The following is a 26,626-nucleotide window of genomic DNA, read 5'->3' as shown; positions in this document are numbered from 1 at the left end:
ATGTTTTAATGCAGCAAAATGCAAGTACTTACAATAGCAACTTCAAAATAAATGACATACTTGATGGGGTTTAATTAAAAACAGTAGAGGAAGAAGGGGATCTGGAAGTTATAATTCAGGCTGATGTGGAGTCTTCTGAGCAGTGTAAACAGGCAGCCAGGAAAGCTCGTTTCTAGCGATGATTTATCGAACATTATCTTGTAGAGATATGGGGGTCATAGTTGTACTGTATAAGGCAATTGTAAGACCACATTTGGAATACTGTGTTCAAGTATGGTGACCACATCTGAAAAAAGACATTGATCTTCTTGAAAGGGTCCAAAGATGGGCAACTTACACGGAGAGATCAGCAAATGGGCAACCATATGAGGAAATACTTAGAATATGTGGACTGTAGAGATTGGCAACCAGGCACCTCAGGGTTGATCCAGTTGAGGTTTATAAGGCTCCTAGAGGGATTAGTAAAATGAACTTAGGCAGAGATTCCATACTGTTATCAAGAATTTTAGAACTTGTGGGCATAAATTCAAATTACAGGGGAAGAGGTTTAGACTAGATTGTAGGAAGTTGTCTTTTAGTCAGCAAGGTATTGATCACTGGAACAGGTTGCCTTCACGGGTAGTCAAGGCTGACAGTTTGAATAAGTTAAAAGGTAAACTGGATAATTATCTATGTGAAGAGGGAAGCAAATGATATGTATTTTCTTATCTAGTGATGTTTTTTTTTTTTTTTTTTTTTTTTTTTTGCCAGTGCATCAAGTGCCTTTGATTTCCTTTCCCTGTATGGTTGTTACTATTTAATGTAGTTTTATTTCATAGTACAGCACTTTTTTTCATAAATATTCTAGCAACTTCTTCCACTGTTCAGTGATATACAGAAACTTTGTTATATGGGACAAAGGTGATTATCCCATTGTGTAAAGCAGTGGTTCATCTGGATTACTGTGTACAGTATGGAAATCTTATTTTAGGAAGGACACTGGCCTATTAGAAAGGGTGAAGAGATAAGCTTCCTAATTCATTTCACAAATATACGTGTTCTCATTTCTAATCTCGGCGATGTCCATTTCCACTTGCAGTCTGCCAAACCCCATGTACTTTTTCTGACAGAATCTCACTTATCGGTTGATTCAACTACTGCTCATCTCAGCTGCCCAAATTATTCGCTGTATGATTCCTTTCGCCTCAAATGTAGTACTTGTGCATATGTCCGTTCCGATATTCCCTGTCAGAGACTTGGTAATTTGGAATCTCCTCTTTTCGATCTTCTCTGGCTTAAAATCTCTCTCCCTCATTGTGTCAAATTCATCAGTTGTCTCTACTGTTCTCCCAACTCCATTAATCACTTGGAGCTCTTTGATTTTCGGTCTTTGCAACTTGATTTTCTCCAGTCCAACTTTCCTAACAGTGAGATAATTTTCCTTGGTGATTTTAATGTTCACAACTCCAGCTGGCTTCCATTTTCTAGTCACACCGAACTGGCTGGTCAAGATGCTGAGGCTTTTGCAATTACTAATGGCCTTGCACAGATTGTTCATTTACCTACAAGAATACCGGACAATTCTAACCATACAGCCAACACGTATGGTAACACTGTAAAGCAGTTATTAATCAGTCCAAACTAGAGTTTGAACAGGCTAAGAGTAGAAAACTTGCTTCTTGTCCTAATGGTAGCTGAGCATTCTGGTCTCTTGCCAAAGCTATTGGCCGCTACTTTTGCCCATCTCTGCTCCCACCTCTGTCCAAACCAGATGGTTCAGTTGTCACTTTAGCCAAGGATAAAGCTGACCTGATAGCATTCCATTTTTCTTCCAACTCGTGTATTAATAATGATCTTGGTAAAACATCTCCCACCATTCTCAATATGCTCCATTCAATGCCGCCTGTGATCTTCCATCAAAAGGATGTCAGAAGGATTTTGACAAATCTTGATGCTAAAAAAGCTCCAGGTCCCGATGGCATTTCTCCACTTGTTTTAAAAACCTGTGCTCCTGAACTTACTCCTATTCTTTGCCGTCTTTTTTCACTTTATTATTCCAAAGATGTTTTTCCTTCTGCTTAGAAATTTTCTCATATCCAGACAGTTCCTAAAAAGGGTGACAAATCCCTCCCATCCAATTATCATCCCATTGCAATTACTTCTATTCTTTCTAAAGTAATGGAGAAATCAATTAATCGCCAACTCTTAAACTACCTAGAAACCTTCCGTCTGATCAACGATCGCCAGTATGGATTCCGTTAGTTTCGATCCAGTGGTGATATTCTGGCTTATGTTACCCATTTATAGACTAATTCAATGGAAAAGTTTGGTGAAACACAAGCAGTTGCTTTTGACATCTCAAAGGCTTTTGATCGTGTTTGGCGTAAAGGTCTAAACAAGCTTCCACCTTATGGTTTACCAACTGTTTTTTGTAATTGGTTATCCAGTTTTCTCTTTAATCGCTCACTGTGCATGATGTAGATGGCTCTCTGTCTTCTAACTTCTCCACTAATGCTTTTGTTCCCCAAGGTTCAGTTCTTTCCCCCACTCTTTTCCTCTTGTATATTAATGACCTTCTTCCATTGACTGGAAATCCTGTCCATAGTTTTGGCGTTGATAGCACATTGCATTCCCCTTTCCATTTTGAGAAACCTTGCCCTGCTCAATCAGCTTCAACTTTTCGAAAATCTGCTACCAATTCCTTAAATGCCAATCTCCACGTAATTCTCCAGTGAGGCAAAGACAACTTAGTTGATTTCAATCATTCTAAAACTCAGTCTTGTCTTATATCTCGCAAAAGGATTCTTCCGCTCCTGTATTTATCTTTGGTGACACTTCGATTTCTTGGCAAAATGATATATCTCTTTTGGGGATTACCCTGGCTTCTAATCTCTGTTGGCACAAGCACATTACAATTATTGCTTCCTCTGCATCTAAAAAACTTGGTTTTCTCTTTCACCCTCGGCGTTACTTTTCTTCTAAACAGCTATTCACTCTGTACAAATCGCAAATCCGCCCTACCATGGAATATTGTTCCCACATCTGGGGTGTGTCCCCAAAACCTCTCTCAGGCTTCTTGATTTCATTCAGAAGAGGGCAGTTAGGTTAATTAATGATTCATCTCTAACAGAGTCTCTCCACTCGCTGTCTCATAGACATACTGCTTTTGCTGCATGCCTCTTCTACAGATATTTCCATGGTTACTGTTCTTCTGAATTGGCTTTTTTAATTTCCACACTCTCTTTCAAAACAGTCCGAACACGTGCCGCCACCAGCCAACATCCATTTACTATCCAACTTCAAACTCACAGAACCAACTTTTCATCTTCCTCGTTTATTCATCAACTGCCATTTTTCTGGAACAACCTTCCTTCGTACATATTTCCTGAAAATTACAGTCTGCAGAGGTTCAAGTCCAATGTCAACAAATATCTTCTTTCGTCTTCTCAACCTCCAACCCAAGCACGGTACTAAGTACTATAGGTTCTAATACCTGTCGCATTTGGGGTTTACATAAAAAAAAAAAAAAAGAGATAAGCAACAAGATTAATTGGGAGCACAAAAGGATATTCTTACCAAGAAAGGATGGGGTTCTCTAAATTGCAAGTTTCTAGAAACTTGGCATTTGTTGGGTGATATAATTAAAGTGAATAAGACCTTAAAAGGGCTTAGTAAACTGTGAATGCCCTTGGAATCTTCTCTTCCTAAATTGAAGTGCACAAGGTGGCATTACTTTAAATTGGAAAAGGATGGCTGCAGAATACATTTGGGAAAATTTATATTCAGCCAAAGAGTAATCAGTTGTTCGAATAAACTTCTATCAATTTTTGTGGAGGTGAGAAGTTTGAATAAATTTAAGGAAGGTTGGACAAATTATTGGAAGCAGTGGATGCACAAACTTTTTTTTTTTTTTTTTTTTTGCTAGTGCTTTATAAGCCTTGCTTTTTTGAATCATATTGCCTATACTAACACTAAAAGCTTTTGATAAAGGGTGGAAGCAGAATATTACGTACCTTTATTATTTCAACTTGAAATCATCATAAAATCATGATACCTTGATATCCATTTCTGTATGCAATATTATGTTGAATTTTGATAATAGCAATTTGCAGTTGCATATTAGGTGTTCAGTTAACTATATTAATTTTTATTACTAAGTTTATTATTGTTTAGTTTCTTAGGATTAGCAGTGGCTAATGATGCAAGAAGCAAGCTTAATTTTTTTTTTTTTCTAATTTGAAGGATTATACTTGGAAGAATGAATTACCAAGTCGGAAGGATGAACTCCAAAGGAGTTCATCCTTCCAACTTGGTAATGAGTATTTGGCAATGAGTAATGAATGTTAAGCAATTAGAAATCCTCAGTTTAAAAATGTTTCCCATAGGCAGAGTAAAATATTTATAAATTCTGAAATAGTACTTAAAAATCATCTTTAACTTATGTATGCGTATCTTTTCATTTTTATTTGTGTGGTTAATATTTCATACCCTTAGGTAATTTTCCCTTGTAAGAAGTTTCCTCCTGTAAGAAGTTCTAAACCTCTAGTCCCTTGGAAAACTTCTTAATAGGGTTGTACTGTCTATACCGGGTGGTTATAAAATAAGTTTCCCTATTCAGGAGACCCTAGTGTCAAAATGGTTAGAGTTAACGCTCTGAAAATCAGTCAGTATGGCGAAGCGATTTGTAGAAAAAAAAAAAAAAATAGTTCGAATTTCTGCCACCAGGGGGAAAACGGAGCTGCACATATCTAAAAGTTGTCATTTACTTCAAGACACGCTGCATAAGCAAATGGCATCCTGTTAGATAAAAGCAGAAAGGCCAACACCACCGTTAGTAACCATTATGGCTCTTCCAAAAAAGGAACGTGTGTGCTTTTAGTAAAACTGCTCTACCAGAATAATAGTAATGCTAATGCAGCACTACGTGAATATCAGAAACTTAAAGGTTTGAATAAAGGACTTTTGACTTCAGTGGGGCTTTGAAAACTAATAAAGAAATTTGAAGCAACTGCGGAGTTGGGTGTAATTCCAAGCAGGGGATGACTATGTATTGGAACAGAGGTAGTAGATGAAGTTACGGTTGCAGTGGCCTCCAGGTCAGAATGCGAAAAGTGCCAGAGGTGTGTCAAGAGACCTGAACCTTCCTTGGTCTACTGTAAGTAAAGTGCTTCGAATAATTTTATGCTGGTTCCCGTACAAGATTCACGTAGTGCAAGAATTAGTCTTGTGATCAGCAACAACAAATGGACTTTGCTCTATGATTTCTGGCTCACGTGGAACTTGATGATACATGGGCTCGAATGATCTTATGGTCTGATGAGGCACATTTCACTCTTTGTGAGACTGTAAATGCACAAAACTGCCTAATATGGGGAACTTCTCATCCATCTGCTGTGCATGAAAGACCATTACAAAGTCCATACGTTACGGTATGGTGTGGATTCACAGCAGAATTTATAATCGAACCATTTTTCTTTGAAGAGTCTACACCTTGTGCCCCCCCCCCCCCAAAAAAGGTGTACAACCCTTGTTGGTTGACAAGTGAAGGAACTGCTCTGTTCAACATTCAGAAATGATTGCATCATTTCTAGAGACTTTCTGCAGTTATGGCCAGCCCGATCACAGATCTCAATCTCCGATTTCCGGCAATGGGGATAACTGAAAGACAGGAGTTTACCGTGGCGGCATATGCTTGCTGATTTGAAAGCAAGCATTAAACAGCATGTAGTGAACATCCCCAATGAGATGCTACGCGAAACTGTCGCACACAGTCCTCCGTTTTCAGAATGTCATCTCAAGTGAAGGAAATCTTTAGATTTCTAAGTTCTGATATTAAAATCTAATCTTAAGTTAAGTATTTCATCATTTCATCAGTGCCAATTTCTCCCCTGGTGGTGGAAATTCAGACTAATTTTTTCCTTCTACAAATCGCTTCCCCATACACTAAATTACACACCCACCAATTTTCACGCTATTTCTAACCATTTTGACACTAGGGTCTCCTCAGTAGGAAAACTTATTTTATAACCACCCAGTATATATTGAATATGAATGTTAATATTTCTTTCTCTTTTTTTTTTTTTTATTATTATTATAGGAAACAAGCAATGGATAAGCAGTGGGAAATTTCTGGTCATAAACCAGATAATATTCGTTCATCTTCTCTGGATCCAGATTCCTTCAAAGTAAGTAGCTAGCCTTTATATTAATAACTACCTCCTTACCACCCTTGGAAAATTTCATACATATTTTTTCAGATGTAATTATTGATATTTTGTATTTTAATTTTATTGAACATTCCATAACCATTTATCTGTACTTATGAATATAATCTTGAATAGATATTTTTTAATTTAATTATTATTTCTCTTTATAGTACCAACGTGTACAGGTACACTTCAATATATATATATATATATATCACCTAATTTATGCTGATTTAAAGTGTTTTTTTTTTTTTTTTTTTAATGAATTTGTGCTCACTCCAATTTGTATTGCCATTTGAGACTGTACTTTTTTCTTTTCTTGCACCAACTTTCTCTAGGTTGCCTAAGTGTGAACAAGCTAGTGTGTTTAAAATTGATTTTATTACTAGATTTGGTAGCATGTGTGTGTGTGTGTGTGTGTGTGTGTGTGTGTGTGTGTGTATATATATATGTGTGTGTGTGTGTATATATATATATTTTTTTTTTTTTTTTTTTTTTTTGTCACTTGACTTTGTAATGATTTTGACATGTCAAATTTGGTAACTTTAGGAAAAATCTAGTGTGTGTGTATGCGTTATGACTGTTTTTGAAATAAGATGTTTGCATTTTATTTTAATAGGCAAATGGATCTTTTTTGTTATAACTATGGCAATGGCGAAAGGTTATTTTGCAAGCTTCGATGTCAGACAACTTCATGCTGCTCACAATCAAATATATATTGATTTTTCTCCAATATACACAGATGGCTCTAATCTAATTCAAATGTTGGAGCAGCTGCAGTGTTTCTGAATACCACTATTTTAGCATCCCTTCCATCTGAATTCAGCATCTTCTCAGCCAGATTATATGTAATTAAATTAGCTTTAGAAAATCACTGTTCTGACTGTTCTTAAAATTGTTATTTACACTGATTCCCTCAGCTCAATCTTAGCATTATGTAATTCTTCAGATAAAGTTCACCCTGTTCTTGATGAAATTAGAAACTTGTTACTACAGATTGCAAAACGCCACCAACTAGTCACCATGTGTTGGATTCCGTCACATTCTGGTATTTTGGGCAATGAATTTGCTGACAAAGCTGCAAAAAATCCTTAGATTTAATGAATATCCCTGTTCCAGCATCAGACTATGCACAAATCATTCATGCTGCATGCCAATCAGAATGGACAACAATCTGGCACTCTCAAACTAATAATAAACTCTTGCAGCTTAAACAGGATCTGAAAATTTGGCACTCCAGTGTCCGTACATCAAGACGAGAAGTAGTAGTCCTTTCAAGGACAAGAATAGGTCATACTCATCTGACCCACCTCTATTTACTCAAGGGAGATGATTCACCACAGTGTCCACATTGTTATATAAATCTGACTGTTAAACACATTCTTATTGACTGCCCCTACTGTAGACAAGACAGAACTTCAACCCTGCTATCACTGGTAAATCTTGATAAACCAATAACTTTAGAGAATCTCATTGGTGACAAGGCAAATATTTCCGAAATTTTCAACTACTTCAAGCAAACTGGACTTTTTAATCATTTCTGATTTTGCAAAAATTTGTCATTTCCTTATATTATAAATGAATAGACACATTATAGCCATAGCAGCTTATGGGCCATGAAACCCCACAACAACATAAATATGGCATTGCAAAAGTGTTTAATCAGAATTAGTTTATGTTTATATGGATATCTTTTTGATTCTTTTTTCACATTGTTCTGTTCCACCTGCTGGGCATTGAATGAATTCCTTTTTAACTGGCACTGCCACCTACCTGTCATATAACTTGTGTAACTAACCATTACTTTCCAGGGGTGAGGTGACCCAATACATGTTAGAGGATAATGTATACTGCTAACAAAAATAGTGGACACTAAGAATTGTAGTTTTTAGGACAAAGTTTTCTACCCTGGAACTTGGCTTATGTCATGGATACATGAACAGGAGAGTAATTTATATTCTTATCTGATTCCTTTTAAGTTTTATTTATTTATATTTTTTTCTCTTTGAAAACAGCACATTCAAAATTTAAGCATGTGGATTTTTAAACATATTTAAAACACATTTTATAAAAAAAAAACAAAAAAAAACCAACACATTTTTAAATACATGAAGTAGACATAATCATGAATGTCTGTTTTATGAATATTATTAGTGATAAGGATGACCCTCTGGTTAAGAAAGCTTATAAAACTAAGTTTTTTGTGATTAAAAATAGATTAGGTTTGGTGTATGACAGTGGTAAGTGAGTGGTCAGCATGATGTTTAAGTTTACCTTGAACAGTGGTACAGTTGAATGGCTCCCAAATCCAGCAACTTATGGACCTGATTCTATCTGAATCTTGAGAGTTTGTGGATTTCATTCATAAAAACAAACTTTGAAAATACTGCACTTCTGTACTACCACTTATTCTACATAGTACAAATGAAGCCCTGTTTTTCGAGCAAAAAGTAACATAATACAGCAAATATACAATGTAGTAAAAATAGAATTATTTCTTTCAAAATATACTGTAATGTGTATGGTATATTTTGGAAGGGAATAGCAAAAAAACTGCAAACAATCATTTCGCCACTGAAGTCTCAGTGGTGAGCATCATTGGCAGTAGAGCCTTTTCCATAGTAGATGACTTGTGTATATTCTTTGATGGGCCACAGTCCTCTGGGCTACTTAAATTTCTTTTAAGTAGCAGTTGGATGAAAGCTGCTGCATTGATATTGTTTAAAAATATAAATCTAAAATGAACAGAAAATATGCTTGGTGACCTCAGTCTATAAATCATGAAACTTGGAAACTGAGTAATCCATCTCTTATTATTAATCTTGTTCGTGAATAGCAATCAGTCAATTCCATAATCTCATTTTTTTTCTTGATGTTGTTGGAGCACAATAAAAACTTATTTTACCAAGATAATCTCCACCTTGCACAATCAGCACTGCTTTGTTTAATGGCCAGCCTAAGAACGAACTTTATTGATTCTCTGGCTGTTTACTGGATTAAGCCATTTTCCTAAATCATAGTCAGAAAATGAGTGGTGCTGAATAACAGATAGCCAGATTTGGGAGGTTCAGCTGCATATGTTCAGTTTATAAAAGTGCAGAAGCCAATCATCTGTTTTTTTCCCCCAATTATTGCCAAAGTTGATTTCAAAGCAGAGAAGTTCTTTGATGGAAACGATTGAATGTATGTGATTATATGGATCGATAAAGTGATAACATTAATTTTTCTATGAGCAAATTAATCAATAAAATGAATTTGCCAAGCCAATTTTATGATAATTTAAAACTGAGCTCTTGAAAATGAGTACAGCAGTTTACTGCAGTCTTTCTGAAAAGTTAATTAAAATATTCATCCTTTCTTAAGAACTGTGGAGGAAGGTTGACAATTTTTTTTTTTTTTTTTTTTTTTGAAGAGAATGCCAGCTGTGTATGTTGATCTTCTGTGATAAGAACACTACCGCAGGATAAAATTTTTCCAAAGGGTTCTTAATCTTTGTGCTCGATATCAGTATAGAAGGTGATTGTAGCTGGAAGCTCGTGTTATAATGATAATGATCTTAGGCTAATGAAGAGATTTTCTGAAATCTACACTCCCTGTTATATGGACGAATAATGAAGATCTAAGTCACCAGAATTGTTCAAGAGTGGTTTGTCACAAACACATTCAGGAATTGTTGCAAAATTTTCCATGATTTGAGTTTTGCAACAGTAACAGTCCACTGACTGGACTATGGAAGCCTGGATCCCAGCATAAAGGCCCTTTTCTTGCTGCTGTACACTGTTATTTGCAGGAAAGGAATAATCACTGAATTCTAGGTATATTACCTGGAGGCTAATTAATGATATTGACAAGATGGCAGGCAGGTAGGAGAAAGCAAGATCTCAAGGGATTTTAGAAGAATTTCCATATTATATTGTTGATGTAATTAGCAATTTTGAGAGTTTTAGGCCTGCATGATAGGTTAATCCTTTCTTGAGTGTACACATTTACATAACTTTCTTAATATAAGGGGCCAGAGGAGTGTGAATATACATTTTGAAGGTTCTTTCAATGCTGTATCAACAAATTACAACTGTCTTTCAATGCTGTATCAACAAATTACAACTGAATATGTACAGCTTTTCTTGAAACTTTGCAGACATATGTTGCTGTATCTCAAGTGTGTTTAACAAGTAATAGTAGCCTATTTTATGATTTTTGATAGTTTCAAGATCAATGTAGGGGGGCATACCCTTTCAACAAGGTTTGCGATGATATTATTATTATTATTAGCCATATGGTGCAAGGAAGCCTGAGGCTTTTGCTGCACCAGCCAAAAACACACACAAGGTCTCTCTCTCTCTCTCTCTCTCTCTGTCTGTCTCTCTGTCTGTCTGTCTGTCTGTCTGTCTGTCTGTCTGTCTGAGAAGGGAAGTGTGTCTGTCTGACTGACTGACTGACTGAGAAGGGAAGTGTGTCTGTCTGTCTGAGAAGGGAAGTGTGTCAAGCCCATACTCATCAGAGTGAGCCCCTGTGGTAAGGACATACACAGCTGAAATACAATAAATTTTTTTGGAACTCAGATCAAGAAATTATTGAAAGTGAATCAAATAATACATATGTAAAACATAGAGGATATTACTGCAAACTAAAAAAAGAATATATAGCTTTTAAAATTTATTTTTTGAATATTTTTATATGATTTTTCCATTTTTTAATTTTTCTTTTTTCTAATTTTGTTTTTAGAAATTGATTTTATTTTTGACAATAATCCTAGTCTGTTTTGGCTATAAAGTCAAAATAGGAAAAGGTTATATTTAAGAGCATTTATGTATATAACAAAAATCCGAATTCCTTGAAAAATTTCACTCTGGGTCATATATGCATAGTCCAGAAAACCACACACAAAAGGGTTAATTAGCAATATTAGGATAACACCATCTTACTTGGCTAACCTATCATCTATTACCTGCCTAAAAGTGAGATATTCTATGAATGTAACTTTTGGACACTATACAACTACTTCTTTTACCACTTTTTCATCAAGGTTTCTCTGTTTGGTATCAACTTCGTCTCTGATAGATGGCAGTACCATTCAGCTGTCCTGATGGTTGAATGGCAGTACAATTCAGTTATGTTGAAGGATCCATGGCATGCCAAAGGATGTTATTGACAGTATTTTCTTGGAAGATCAGAAACATCATCAATGTAGTGCTTCCTAGCTTTGATGAGATCACAGCCAGCATCATCATGATCAGGTTCATGATGGTGCTGGATGCAGAAACCCATGCAATTTGCTATTCTTGACCTCTGCTTGTAATGTTTTAAATTATGGTTATTTCTTAATGAAAATAACCTGCAAAGGTAATGACTCATTTAAAGCCATGATTATGGAAAATAATGCTGGTTTTAACATTAAGGATGTTCATGTTCAATATGCTATATTAAAGATTATATTGGTTGAGTGATTGCTTTTGCAGTTTTCATTAATTTTCATGTAGGGAACACAAGATTTGTTTGAATTGTTGGAACGGTTACAGAACAGTAGGCTAGATGATCAAAGATGTGCCCTTCCAGCATCATTTCAGGTAAGACATTTTGTGATATTATCTTTGCTTATTAAGTCAGGGTAGGGCAAATCTAATTAATTGCTTGTGGCAACATGTTAAATAAATTTTCTGTTTATACTCCGGCACGACAACCAAGTCAGTAGAGTTTACAATAAATCGTCAATACAAATATTTATCGTATTTAGTAGTCACGGGCTTGAACGCCGGTCCACTCAAGGAACGCGTGCTATGCACTCTCGCTCCTGACCACTGGGCTACGTCAGCCTATGTTGTTCATATATAGCTGGTTTACAGTGGAGGATCAGTCTTTTTGACTCTATTTGATCCCTTATCTGTTTCATCATCATAACATAGAGCTCTTTTGTCTTTTGGAAATAAGTTTTTTTTTTTCTCTGTATTTTTCTTTTTGCAGAAAAATACTAAAAGTACTTGCGTTCAATAAAATTATCTACCTACCTATGAAGGAAATGAGGCAAAAATTTGTTTTTATTTTTCAATGCAACTCCTCTGAACTTCAGTATACTTTTCCATTTCGTTGGCAATAAAGAAATACCAGACAAATAAAATTCTTTGTCCTGTCCATCAAAGAACGCAGAAACAATAGACTTCGGTTCAATATCATCAGCAAAGCAATGTCCACATATGTTTTTCTTGAGGTGTCAAAACAGGAAATAGTCACTGAGGGCCAGATCCGTGCTGTAAGGGTAAGTTCTGTAAAGTCACAGTCTCTCAAAGCAACAGCATGTGCCTGTGCACTGGTGCATTATTGTGAAAAAGCTCTGGAAAGTTTTCTATGGCTTTTTCCTTTATAACACCTCTTAGGTTGTACAGTAGGGATGTGTATGACTCCCCAGTGACTGGCTGCTTGTGTTCCAACTAGTTATTGTACAAAATTCCCTTAGCATCCCAAAAAATAGTTGCTATAATCTTGCCAGCTGAAGGTCGTGTCTGAAGTTTTTTAGGTTGGGGAGAACCCTTGTGCTTCCATTGCATTGGTTCTTGCTTGATCTTAGGATCCCAGTGATGAACCCATGTTTCATCATCCGTAACAATTCTGGAGATGAAAGTTTCAGGATCCCCTTTCATAAAGCTAAATTCTCATCAACACAATACTCAATTTCTTCTGCATAGGGGTCAGAAATCTGGGGGCCCACCTTGCACTAACCTTAGTCATCTCCCAAATGATCATGGAGGATGATTGTAGCTGTTCCCTCAGATATGTCACATTCCTTAGAGATTTGAAACACCTTTAAACATCTGTCATTCGGCACAAGGATTTTCACAGCTGGACTTGGCACATTTCTGGAGTGGTTGCTGTCACAGGCCTTACTGGATGTGGATCATCTTTGATGGACTCTATATCCCACTTGAATTGTTTTGACCACAATTTCACCTGGTACCCTGAAGGTACACTGTTGCCATACACAGCCACCATCCTTTCATGAATAACCTTTGTCCCATTTCCTTTTTTGATGAGAAACTTGATGACCGAACAATGTACCAATTTCATCAAATCCATAATTTGATACAGATGTCTTCTTTCTGTTACAGAAGCACAACCTGAACACATAGTGGTATCAAAATTAGCATGATTCAAGTTCAGATACATAGGAATATGATAAATCGTGACTCATTGAAATATAACTATGGGAAAGTACCCTAAGTAGATAATTTATTGAATGCCCCTTGGAAGCTTGTTGTACTCTGGTAAAATACCTGTGGTAAGTTTTTTTTTTTTTTTTTTTTTTTTTAATTTTATGAATTTTGTATTTTCATTAACAAATACAACTATGATATACATTGGAACAGTTGTCATAATTATTCAGTGAGCCAAAAAAAAAAGCAAACTTTATTCTGCCAATTTTTCATTTACAGCACAAAACATATGACATGGTGCAGGAATGACATGCTCTCTCAATTTATAAAGCAATAAAGTTTAAAAATGAAAGCTAATGTTACTAAAGATTAATTTTCAGAGTAAATAAGTATATGGGATGGCAATTCCTAACTTGCTTTACTGAGAGAGTCTAGAAATATTAGCTGAAATACTTTCTCTCCCCAGTCAGTAAATTAGTAAAAGCCACCTGTCTTGTGAATCACAGTTATAAATGACCAGTGAAGTGTATAGAAACAATGTCATGAATGCTGAAATAGATTGATGGCATGCACAAAGTGCATGCAATCAATCTATTCCGTAATGTACAATGTACTATTGCCTCAAAACGTACATAGCTAAATGCTGTATTGGACATAACTTAAGTATGAGACCCTTCAGTCATATTAATCAGTCTTCACATATTAAGTTGTAAAGTGGAAAAAATGCTAAAATCTCATCAAAAAAATTACATTAGTCAGACCAGAAAGAATCATTAAATTCAAGTAAATAAAGTTGGTAAGAATTAAGATTAGCTAAAAAATAAAAAATGAATGAAAAAAAAAAGGAAAATGTACCTGAAAACTTTCATAAAAGTGATATCCATCCCTAAAGAAAACAAGGGCCCATAAAACTTTCCCAGTTGTGGAGACTAAAGAGAGCAGATATCATCTTTTAAGGGCATAAATGGCGATATTGTACATGTTGGCACTAATGATATTAAGAATAAGAGAGCTATGGACTTAGTTACAGGTCAATGTAGAAAAAAGGTTGCGAGTTAGGGTTAAATTTGAAAGTGTCTGCAATTCTGCACAGACACGATAGAAAGGAGTATATGATGAGAGCCTTGTCAATCAATTCAGCCCTGAAGAGATGTGCAAGGCTCGTGAGGTAGAATATTTCTTAGCATGGTCTTTCTAAAGGGATGGGATACCCTTAAATAGAAAGGGTGCAAGGATATTTTCTGATTCTATCGAGGCAGCATTAAGTGGGTCAAAAAATATGCTAGCTTGGGGGGAGGAGTCACAGACTAATAGATTAACAGTAGCTGCAGGCAGAGGTGAAAGTGATTCTTCCACTGCTTCTATTGGAATGAGCAGCACCCTAGAAAGCAAGGTGCTGGGGATTTCAAGAACTGCCGGGAGTCATCATGGAACAAGTAAATACATGGATTACATTAGGGTAATTAAGAGTAAGAACAGAGGCATATATTCTTGCATGTATGCCATTGCTAGGAATATAGTAAATAAATTTGATGAATTTGAAGTGATGGCAAAAACATCAAAAGTGGAGGATATTGGTATATCACAGGCTTGGTGTCACACAGATATAAGGAATGCAGAATTAGAATTTGTGGAGTACACCCTGTACATAAAGATCAGACAGGGTAGGAAGGAAGGAGGGGTTATGCTATTAAGAGACTTGTAAAATCTAAGGCAGTGCATCCAGTTGACATGGATGGGCAGTGCAATGTTGAGTCAGTTTGATGTGATAAGCACTGGGAAAGTAAAAATTAGAGGAGTGTGTTTAGGCCTAATGACTGATGAATACAATGAACTACTATATACAGAAACAGTGGGCCAGTAAATCCAAATGTCTTATAATGGGGGATTTTAGCTTCTTAGATATTGACTGGAACTTGTAAGTTGGTCACTTGCACACTAAGAAGACTTTTGGGGATTTATTGGATGAATGTTTTCTACAGCAGCATGTTCTAGAGGCAACCAGAGGGAGTAATATTCTTGATTTGATTATGTTACTCTTGATCAGAGTATATATCAATGATTATTCATGCATTAAGAATCTGCAGATAAAGGAAACACTAGTTGGCAGTGATCACAGTATACTGATGTGGGATTTACTTAATGATGTAACTACCATCACGAGTAAAGGGAGGGGTTTTTGCTATCATAAAGGTGACTACAGTGTTCTCAGACTGTTATTCAATTCTATAAAATGGGACCAACTGATGATGTTACCATCACAATATTTTAAATGTGAAGCATTCAAGGAATTAATCATGGAGGCTACTAGGCTTTTCATACCAACTAAGAAATACTATTTAGGGTCTAGGCCTAAATGGATGTTAGATGAAATAATGAGACTTGTGGCAGAGAAGAAAAATGCATGGGATGCATATAAATTATCAGGTGACAGAGAAGCCTATGGTAGATATAAGCTAGTCTGTAATCAAGTCACAAAGGAGATTAGGCAAGCGAAGGCAGATTATGAGAAATCTTTGGCAAAGGATGCAAAGAAAAACATCAAAGCCTTCTTTACTTATGTCAACTCTAGAAGGAAGGGGACGAACTGGCGTCTCCGTAGCCAGGTGGGCAGGAGTGGCAGTGCGTAGCACACACTTCTTGATTAGACTGGGGTTTGACCGCCTGTGACCACCAAATACGGAGGATGCGCAAAAGTCAGGGAATGACCACCGCATATCCCCAGTGCAATATGACCTCAGTTGCTAAAAACCAAATAACAAACAGGGGACGAACCAGATTGTTTCACTTGATATTGATGGTTCTGTTGATGATCCTGCCCCGGTAGATGGCAAACTGAATTGAGTGTTTTGCATCTAGATTCCACATGAGAAATTCTGTAGGGAAGTGGAAACCAGAAGTATATCAAACTCTGACAGGGAGCTAAATGATTTTATAATAACTGAGAGCAAAGCAGAGGATAAATTTATGAAGTTAAACATAAGAAAGGCACTGGGGATGGATGGGATCTATCCAGTTATATTAGAGGAGGCAATAAAGGAAGTTAGCAAACCTTAGGCCATAATTATGAGAGCTTCTTTGGACTCTGGGCAGTACCCATGGACTGGAGATGTGCAAATGTATTCCCAATTCACAAATGAGGATCAAAGGGTGACACAAATAATTACAGACCTGTTAATTTAATTTCTGTTTTGGGGAAAATAATGGATTCACTGGTTAAAGAAGCATTGCTGGATCATCTTGACAAGACTGTAGTTATAGTTCAGATACAGCATGGGTTTTTTTAGAAGAAGTCTTGTCTGACCAGTGTGATTGGATACTACGATGTGGTCATGAAAGAACTGGATGCAAAAAATAATTTTATCATATACTTGGATTTCTGGAATGCTTTTGATACTGTTGCACGTGGAAGACTGCTGTCTAACTTGCAGCAGTATCACATTAAGGGTAAATTATTGCTGTGGATAAAGGGATGGTTGAATGGAAGAAGACAGTGTGGTAATCAGTGGACACTGCTCTTTATTGACTAATATTATTAGTGGAGTCCCCAGCGGTTTGTTATTGGACCCATTGTTGTTTTCTATATTTATTAATGATATTGGTGAAGGTATATTAAGCTTAATGTCCAAGTGTTCAGATGATACAGAGGTTGGCAGAGTTGTTAATGACAGTATGCTACTGCAACAGGATCTATAAAAGTTGAGCAGATGGGTGGAGAGGTGGCAACTGAAATTTAACATTGTTTGTCAATGTTAAAGTACTGCATATAGGTAGCAGTTAGCCTAGTCTGTGTGGTACTAGACTCAGGGTAGTGGAGAATGAAAAAGATCTGGTGGTAATTGTAGAGTCAGATATGAAGTTTTCTGAGTAGTGCAGACAGCCTGCCAAAGCAGATCATGAAGTCTTCTCAATGATATACAGGAATTTTACTAGCAGGGAAATGATGTGATCAAGGCCAGCTTTAGGGTAAGGCAGAGTAGGCACTGGCCCAGGGGCATCAAGGTTTAGGGGGCCACAGCAAATTGGTAAAATTAACCATTCCGAAAAAATTTAAATCTTCATCTCTGTGGGAGGGGCACCATCAGTCAATATGGCCTATAGGCACCTCATTGACTGATATACCCATGAGTTGTCCCTGAATAAGATTATCCCTTTGTATAAGGCAGTGGTCAGGCCACATGTTGATTACTGCATACAGGTTTTACGGCTTCATTTTAAGAAAGTTTTAGATTGCTGGAATGAGTATAGAGAAGAACAATAAGATTTCTGAGGGAACAAAGGGGTGCTCTTACCAAGAAAGGCTTAAGTTCTGCAAATTGCAGTGTCTGGAGACTAGGCATCTTCAGTGTTATCTAATTGAGGTGTAGAAGGCCATGAATGGTTTGAGCAAGCTTAATGCTAATGCGATTCTTCTTGTTGCTCAGATTATGCACCTGAGGAGGACATAAATTCCAAATGAAAAAAGGCAGTCATTGAATAGGTGTGTGGAAATCTGATTTTAGAGAGCAGATGGTTGATTTATGGAACAAACTTCCATCAGTCGATGTGGAAGTTGATAGCTTAAATAGATTCAAAGAAGAAATGAACAAACGTTTGTAGCAAATGGATGGGTGAAATGGGAAAGGTGCTTTTTTTTTTTTTTTTTTTTCCTGATGCTGTTATAAGCTTGCTTTCTTACATCTTGTGCCTCTGCTAATGATAATGCCAATGGGAAAAACAGATTTTGTTACCTGACAGTTCATTCAATACGTAATGGAGGATGTGTTGTGTTGGATAATGGGGGACTCATTACTCATAATAACTGAGAGGAAAGTGGAGGAGAAATTGTTGAAGATAAACATAAAAAAGGCACCCGGGGTGGATGGGATCTATCCAGTTATATTAAAGGAGGCAGCAAAGGAGATAAGGAAACCCTTAGCCATAATTATGAGAGCTTCTTTGGACTCAGGGGCTGTACCCATGGACTGGATATGTGCAAATGTGACCCCAATCCACAAAGGAGGATCAAAGGGTGACACAAGTAATTATAGACCGGTTAGTTTAACTTCTGTTCCAGGAAAATTAATGAGGCACTGGTTAAAGAAGCACTGCAAGATCATCTAGACAAGACTTCAGTTATAGCTCGGACACAGCATGGTTTTGTTAAGGAAAGCTTGCCTGACCAATTTGATTGGGTACTATGATGTGGTCACAAAGGAACAGGGTGCAGGGAATAACTTAGATATCATATATTTGGATTTTAGAAAGGCTTTTGATACTGTTGCACATGGAAGACTGCTGAACAAATTGGAGCAGTGTGGCATTGGAGGAAAATTGCTGCTATGGATAAAGGGATGGTTGAGTGGGAGAAGACAGTGGTAATCAATGGACACTGCTCATCGTGGACTAATGTTATTAGTGGAGTCCCTCAGGGTTCAGTGTTGGGTCCATTGTTGTTTTCTGTATTTATAAATGATATTGATGATGGTATATCAAGCTTAATGTCCAAGTTTGCAGACGATACAAAGGTTGACAGGGTTGTTAAGGACACTGACAGTACGCTGCTGCAACAGAATCTAGAAAAGTTGAGCAGATGGGCTGAGAGGTGGGAAATGAAGTTTAACATTGACAAATGTAAAGTACTACATACGGGAAACAGTAACCCCAGAGTGACGTATCAACTCTGTGGTACTACTGACAGTGGTAGAGAACGAAAAGGACCTGGGGTAATTGTGCAGGCAGATATGAAGTTTTCTGAGCAGTGCAGACGGCCTGCAAGAATAGCTCATTAGTGTCTTGTCAATGATAAACAGGAATTTTTCTAGCAGGGATGAGGAGGTGATTATCCCCTTGTATAAGGCAATGGTCAGGCCACACCTTGAGTACTGTATACAGGTCTGGAGGCCTCATTTTAAGAAGGATGTAGATCTGTTGGAACGAGTACAGAGAAGGGCAACAAGATTAGTGAATGGAACAAAGGGTTACTCTTGTGAAGAAAAGCTTAAGTTTTGCAAATTACAGTGTCTGAAGACTAGGCATCTGCGAGGTGATCTGATTGAGGTGTATAAAGCTTTGAATGGTTCGAGCATGCTTAATGCTGATGGGATTCTTCCTCTTGCTCAGAATAATCACCTGAGAAGATATAAATTCAAATTGAGGAAAGACAGATGTAGGATAGATGTGTGGAAGTTTGCCTTTAGCCAGCGGGTAGTTGGTTGGTGGAACAGACTTCCACCCTTTGTTGTGGAAGTTGATAGCCTAAATAAATTTAAGGCTGAGCTGGACAGGTATTTGGAACGAACGGAGGGGTGAATTGGGAGTGTTTTCCCCCCCCCCCCCCCCTCTGATTCTGCATAAGCTTGCTTTCTTGCATCATATGCCTCTGCTAATGCTAAATTCGTTATTGTTTACATATTTTCCTGTTTTGTGCAAAAATTAATACCTAGTTCATACCTCAGCATGTAGACTTACATGTATGACTTTATGAAATACTTGCACAATTTAATAAAAATTTGTGCACCATGCTATTAATAAAATTAGCATTAGTACATTAGTAGAGGCATATGATGCAAGAAAGCAAGCTTATTCAGCATCAGCCAAAAAAAAAAAAAAAAACAAAATACTACTACTCCCATTTCACCCCTCCGTTCGTTCGAAATATCTCTCCAGCTGAGCCTTAAATTTGTTTAGGCTATCAACTTCAACAAGTGATGGAAGTCTATTCCACAAACCAACTGCCCGCTGGCTAAAGGCAAATTTCCGCACATCTATCCGACATCTGTCCTTCCTCAATTTGAATTTATGCCCTCTCAGACGATTATTCTGAACATGAGGAAGAATCCCATCGGCATTGAGCATGCTCAAGCCATTCAAAGCCTTATACACTTCTATCAGAACACCTCGCCGATGCCTAGTCTCCAGACTGTAATTTGTAAAACTTAAGCCTTTCTTCGTAAGAGCAACCCTTTGTTCCATTCACTAATCTTGTTGCCCTTCTCTGTACTCGTTCCAGTAGCCCTACATCCTTCTTGAAATGAGGCCTCCAGACCTGTATACAGTACTCAAGGTGTGGCCTGACCAATGCCTTATACAATGGAATAATCACATCCCTATCCCTGCTAGAAAAATTCCTGTATATCATTGACAAGACAGCATGAGCTGCTCTTGCAGCTCGTCTGCACTGCTCAGAGAACTTCATATCTGCCTGCACAATTACCCCCAGGTCCTTTTCATTCTCTACCACTGTCAGCGTAGTACCACAGAGTTGATACGTTTATCTGGGGTTACTGTTTCCCATATGTAGTACTTTACATTTGTGAATGTTAAACTTCATTTGCCACCTCTCAGCCCATCTGCTCAACCTTTCCAGATCCTGTTGCAGCAGCATAGCATCAGTAGTGTCCTTAAAAACCCTGCTAACCTTTGTATCGTCTGCAAACTTGGACATTAAGCTTGATATACCATCATCAATATCATTTATAAATACAGAAAACAACAATGGACCGAACACTGAACCCTGAGGAATTCCACTAATAACATTAGTCCACGTTGAGCAGTGTCCATTGATTACCACTCTGTCTTCTGCCACTCAACCATCCCTTTATCCATAGCAGCAATTTTCCTCCAATGGCACACTGCTCCAATTTGTGCAACAGTCTTTCATGAGCAACAGTATCAAAAGCCTTTCTAAGATCCAAGTATATAATATCAAAGTTATTCCCTGCATCCAGTTCTTTTGTGACTACATCATAGTATCCAATCAAATTGGTCAGACAAGACCTGCCCTTAACAAAACCATGCTGTGTCTGAGCTATAACTAAATTCTTGTCTAGATGATCCTGCAGTGCTTCTTTAACGAGTGCCTCCATTAATTTTCCTGGAACCGAAGTTAAACTAACAGGTCTATAATTATTTGTGTCAGCCTTTGATCCTCCTTTGTGAATTGGGGTTACATTTGCACATCTCCAGTCTATGGGTACCTCCCCTGAGTCCAAAGAAGCTCTCATAATTATGTCTAGGGGTTTGCTTACTTCCTTTGCTGCCTCCTTTAATATAACTGGATAGATCCCGTCTACCCTGGGTGCCTTTTTTATGTTTATCCTCAACAATTTTTCCTCCACTTTCCTCTCAGTTATTAGAAAATCATCTAGCTCACTGCCAATGTTTACTTCACCTACGACATTCCCCTTCCTGAATAACTCCTCATGTGTGAATGTAGATGCAAAATACTTGTTTAGATTGTTAGCCACCTCAGCAGAATTCTCAACTGTTGAACCATCAACATCCAGTGGACCAATCTGATTCATCCCTTTCCTTCCTTTCCTGAGTTTAAATAGGTAAAGAACTCTTTTCTGTTTTTCTTTGCATCCTTTGCCAAGGATTTCTCATAATCTGCCTTTGCCTGCCTAATCTCCTTTGTGACTTGGTTACAGACCAACTTATATCTATCATAGGCTTCCATGTCACCCATTAATTTGTATGTATCCCATGCATTTTTCTTCTCTGCCATATGTCTCATTAGTTCATCTGACAACGATTTAGGCCTTCACCTTGAACAATATTTCTTGGTTGGTATGTAAAGCGTAGTAGCTTCCAAGATAAGTTCTTTGAATGCTTCCCATTTTGAATTTGCTGTTGGTAACATCATCAGTTGGTCCCACTGTATAGAATTTAAATACTGTCTCAGACCATCATAGTTGCCTTTACGAAAGCAAAAACCCTTCCCTTTACCTCTGATGGTAGTTACCACCTTGAGTAAATCCCACTTCAGCACACTGTGATCACTGCCACCTAGTGGTTCCTTTATCTGGAGATTCTGCAAATTCATGTTTACCATTAGAATTTTAAAAATCAAAGGTAAATTTGCTACTTATCTGAGCATGTTTCAATATATTGATATGCACTGGGAGGGGGGGGGAGATTCTGTAATTACCATGTGCCAGGCATTTCATCAATTGATGTTCATAAATGAGTCTGTACACAAACTCACTATCAATGTGTTTTCTGGAGTGATGACTCACAGTACTATATAATCTTATAGAAAAAAAAATCTGTTTATTGACAGCAGGCAGTTCCTCGTGGACTGCATTGCTCCAACTATTATTTTATTATTATTATTGCTCTTATATTATCTCTCCCTGGTTGGGGTCCCACCTCATGATTGGTATTGCTACCAAGCACACAGGGTGGTTTTTGTTATGCCTGGTGCTACTGTTGGTCGAGGAACTCTGACTATCCTACAGGTGTTCAAGATTGTGACTTTCTGCAGTTCCTTGTAGGTGTTTGCTGGGAGACCTGTTACTGCTAGGCTGTTATGTAGGATCTCCCATGGGTTTTCTGCAGGTTGCCAGTGTTGGGTACCACTATTCAATCAGATAGGTAGCCTTTTCCTTCTTGCCCACAAGGGTTATGTCCGGTCTGTTGTGCAGGATTGTCTTGTCCTTTACAGTTTGTGGTTTGGGGTCTCTAGTACTGCCTGGGGGTTCGTACTTGTAGTACAGTACACTTTCTTTGATCAACTGGTATTTCCTTGCCTTGCTTGCTTGCTTCTGATGTATTATCCTGGCTACTTGGTCGTATCTATGAGTGTACTCAGTCTGGTTGATCCAATATGTCACCTTGCATCCTGCGGTGATGTGTTGGATTGTTTCAGAGGCCAGGTGTCATCGGACACTGTGGGCTCTTGGTGATGTATTTTCTGTAGTTTCTGGTGTTGATTACCTGGTTTTGGATGGCAAGCATGAATCCTTCAGTCTCGGGGAAGAGCGTCCCACTCGTGAGCCATGCATTGGAAGCAGTTTTATCTATGTGATCTTGATGGAGATCATTGTAGTGTCTGTCCTGGAGTGTATTCTCTGCCCATCTTTCTAGCTTTGTTTGTGTCTCCTGGTTGGGAGGGACTCCTTGCTTAGATTGAGTGGGGTATACCACTTGTCTGTCTTCCTTATGGCCTGTTGGAGTGCTGCTGTGTGTTTCTGGAAGTAACCCTTCAGGTTAGCAATCGCTGTCTTCTGTTGCTCATTTGAGGTCTACCAGGCTCCTTTCCAGGAAATTGTCAATCTCTCCTTGGTTGATTTTGGGTGGTGTTGGCGGCTCTTGTGTCATCATTGTCCTTGTCTTTCTCATGATATCCTCCAGCTCGGTGTTAGTCCAATATATGACCCCGAAGGAGTATGTTAGCACTGGGATTGCATAGGTGTTTATGGCGTTAACTTTGTTCCCTCCATTCAGCTTTGCTTTCAGCAGGCTCCTGAGTTTCTGATGGTATTTTTCAGTCAGGCAGACCTTAATTTCCTTGTGCTGTAACTGCTGAGCCTGTATCATTCCCAAGTATTTTTAGGAGTCTCCCTCTGCTGTGGCTTCGATCTCTTTACCAGTCTGCAGCTGGTAGTTTCGGTTGACTAATTTTCCCTGGTGCAATCCATAGGTTTTGCATTTGTCTAGACCAAATTCCATCTTAATATCATTGCTGAATTCTTTGGTGATCTGGAGTAGTAGCTGGAGTTGCTTCTCAGTTGTGCGTAGAGCTTGATGTCATCCGTGTACATCTGGTGGGTGAGGGTGTACAGGTTCTTTCTTCCTTCTTTGAGGTTATATCCGTACTTGCTGCTGTTGAGCATGGTAGATAGCAGGTTAAGTGCTAGACATAGCCACAGTGGGCTCAGGGCATCTCCCTGAAAGATTCCTCTCCTGATGGGGATTGGCCTGGTTGTGATGTTCTCAACCTAATTGATGGTACTCCATTTCGCCGTCGTTTCTCCTAGGAAGTTTGTCACTATTGGATTGACTTTGTAGATGTTCAGCACATCTGTTAGCCAGCTATGAAGCACGGAGTCGAAGGTCTTGCGGTAATCTATGTAGGCTGTGTACATGTTGCGGTGCTTCTTGTAGACTTGCTCTATAACCGTGGCATCTATGGTTAATTGCTCCTTGCATCCTTTGCTCAGCCGCTTGCGCCCTTTCTACTGTTCGGCCATTATGGGCTTAGCCATACTTCGTGTTGCTCGAGCGACTACAACGTCATCACTTTTATGATCAGTCTAAGCAACAATCCTAGGGTTATCAGGTGCTGCTTTGACTTCCCACAGTTTAAGACAAAACGCATTGATTAGAATATCTTTGTAAAGGTTTGTGAGCTTATTTCAGAAGAAATAATCGTTCAACTTGGCTCACTTCCTGTTGATATGCAGGTTTCTAGGGTTCAAGAGATTCTAATCACTGTCTGTGAGTCATCTCTAAAAAAGAAAAAACGAAAAATGGATAGTGTTTCATGGTGGACCTCAAATCTCACAATTCTCAGAAGAAACTTACAAAATGCTCGTTGTAATTTTCAGAGAGCAAAGAGAGCTAACAGGCTCAGAGATGAAATTGACAGACTTGGTGAGTTGTATAAATCCAATAGAAGGAATTATTTCAATACCATTTTCCAAGAGAAGAAACTTGCCTGGGCAAGGTTTGTTCAGCATAACATAAATGAAGATCTGTGGGGATTACCCTACAAACTTGTTACTAACAAGGTTCATCCCGGCGATGTTCTTTCTTCTATTATTGTAAATAGTAATGAAACCCTGGACTGGAGTTTGTCAATTAATGCCATCTTGGATGGCTTGCTCCACGAGGACACTGCCTCCTGTGAAAACACCATCCAAACTACGAGATTAGATCATCTATCATACCAAGGGCCCCGAACCGAAGCTCCTTTTACAAATACTGAGCTGGAATCTGCTATCTCAACCTTAAGGGATGGTAAATGTCTTGGACAGGATCTCCTTGAAGTTTCTGTACTTAAAAGATTTTGCAAAAATTGCCCATTAATTATATTAAACCTTCTGAATGCTTGTCTTTCTTCAGGATTATTCCCGCTGGCTTGGAAACAGGCTAGACTTAAACTTCTGCTTAAGTCCTTTGACAAACCCTCCAATGACCCAGTCTCTTACAGGCTTATTGCACTGCTGCCCATCCTTGGCAGTCTTGGAAAAATTAATTGTTTCTTGTCTTCTAAATGTCTATTTAGACAGAAACCAAAGTTCCCCACTTCAATTTGGCTTTACACGTGGAAGGTCTTCTGTTGATGCTATTTGTCAGGTTTTGAGTTCTGTTCAAAATTCCAGTTCTGAATATGTCCTCAGTCTCTTTTTTGATTTCAAAGGGGCATTCGACACTTTGGTGGCTGAATGTACTGGCGAAGTCCAGAGAGGCCGGGGTCTCTGCTCCTATTTACTGTCTCCTTTCGAATTATTTTGATTCTTGCAGCATCACAGTTTCCTCAGGATTCTGCTCTGTCTCCAGATCTATTTCTAGGGGCTGTCCTCAGGGCTCTGTTCTTGGCCCTGTGTGCTGGAACATGGTCCTCGATGGGTAGCTCTCGGTTGATCGAGACAACATCCTTCAGATAGTTTACGCAGACGACCTTGCTATTCTGATTTTTGGTAATTCCTGCCGAGAGCTAGAGTGCAGAGCAAATGAAGTTCTAGAGGACTTGAATATCTGGTGTCAAACACAAACTTCAAATCTCGACTAATAAAACAAAACAAATGTTGCTAAAAGGCTCTCTTGATGTGAATAGACCACCTGTTATTAAGTTGAATGGAGAAATGATTAGGAGTACTTGGCAGCATAAATACTTAGGAATTTATTTTGATGACCGTCTTAATTTTAATTACCATGCAAAATATGTACTTCAGAAAATAAAAGCTATGACCCATAAAATTATTAAGATTACCAGGAGTACTTTTGGTGTAAAGAAATCTTCCATTAAATTATACTACTATTGTATATTTATACCAATTGTGTGTTATGCTTCTGGAGCCTGGGGGATACAGAATCAGTAACTCCCTTGTTCAAAAATATCTTACTCAAGCACAAAGATTCTTTCTTCTCACTGTAAGTAGAGCTTGTTGAACTGCCTCTACAGCTGCTCTCCAGGTCCTCAGTCATTGACTGCCAATCCAATATTAAGTAATGTTACACTATCTTTTATATTGTAGAAGAAAAAACGCTCCTGTGATTGTAAATGGTATAACATATAATACTGACTTGCAAGAAAACATAGACATTAAAAGAATGAGAAATGAATGTTGTGAAGCGTGGCAAAATACCTGGTCTACCTCTACTTTGGGTAGGGAGACTAAGTTTTTTTCCCGAGGGTGTTGATTACGACAAGAAAATGGACTGGTTCAATCCTGGCTTATACGTTACATTTTTATATACCGGTCATGGCTCCTATCCCTTCTTAACTTTAAATTGTTCTCACTAGGATTAAGTAACACTTCTCTCTGTAGTTGTGGTGCTCAAGAAACTGTTGAGCACCTCTTCTTT

At 38.0% G+C, this 26,626-nt stretch overlaps 1 protein-coding gene across 5 annotated transcripts in view; it reads left to right on the top strand.

Annotated features, from left to right (window-relative positions):
- Window positions 1–26,626, top strand: part of RapGAP1 (Rap GTPase activating protein 1) — a 344,351-nt gene that overhangs the window by 165,931 nt on the left and 151,794 nt on the right. For 4 of the 5 annotated variants that reach the window (XM_090373185.1, XM_090373182.1, XM_090373183.1 and 1 more), the window contains 2 exons: window positions 6,077–6,164; window positions 11,666–11,752. In XM_090373185.1, coding sequence (XP_090229311.1) covers window positions 6,087–6,164; window positions 11,666–11,752 — 165 coding nt within the window. In that variant the 5' untranslated portion in view covers window positions 6,077–6,086. Of the gene's footprint in view, window positions 1–6,076; window positions 6,165–11,665; window positions 11,753–26,626 lie in introns of those variants that run through there. The other variant, XM_090373186.1, reaches the window with a different exon arrangement.

This window comes from Mastigoproctus giganteus, chromosome 5 (assembly GCF_048544385.1).
Source record: "Mastigoproctus giganteus isolate SK-2022 chromosome 5, ASM4854438v1, whole genome shotgun sequence".
In the NCBI taxonomy this organism is placed as follows: Eukaryota; Metazoa; Arthropoda; class Arachnida; order Uropygi; family Thelyphonidae; genus Mastigoproctus; species Mastigoproctus giganteus.
This window is presented reverse-complemented; position numbering and strand designations above follow the sequence as displayed.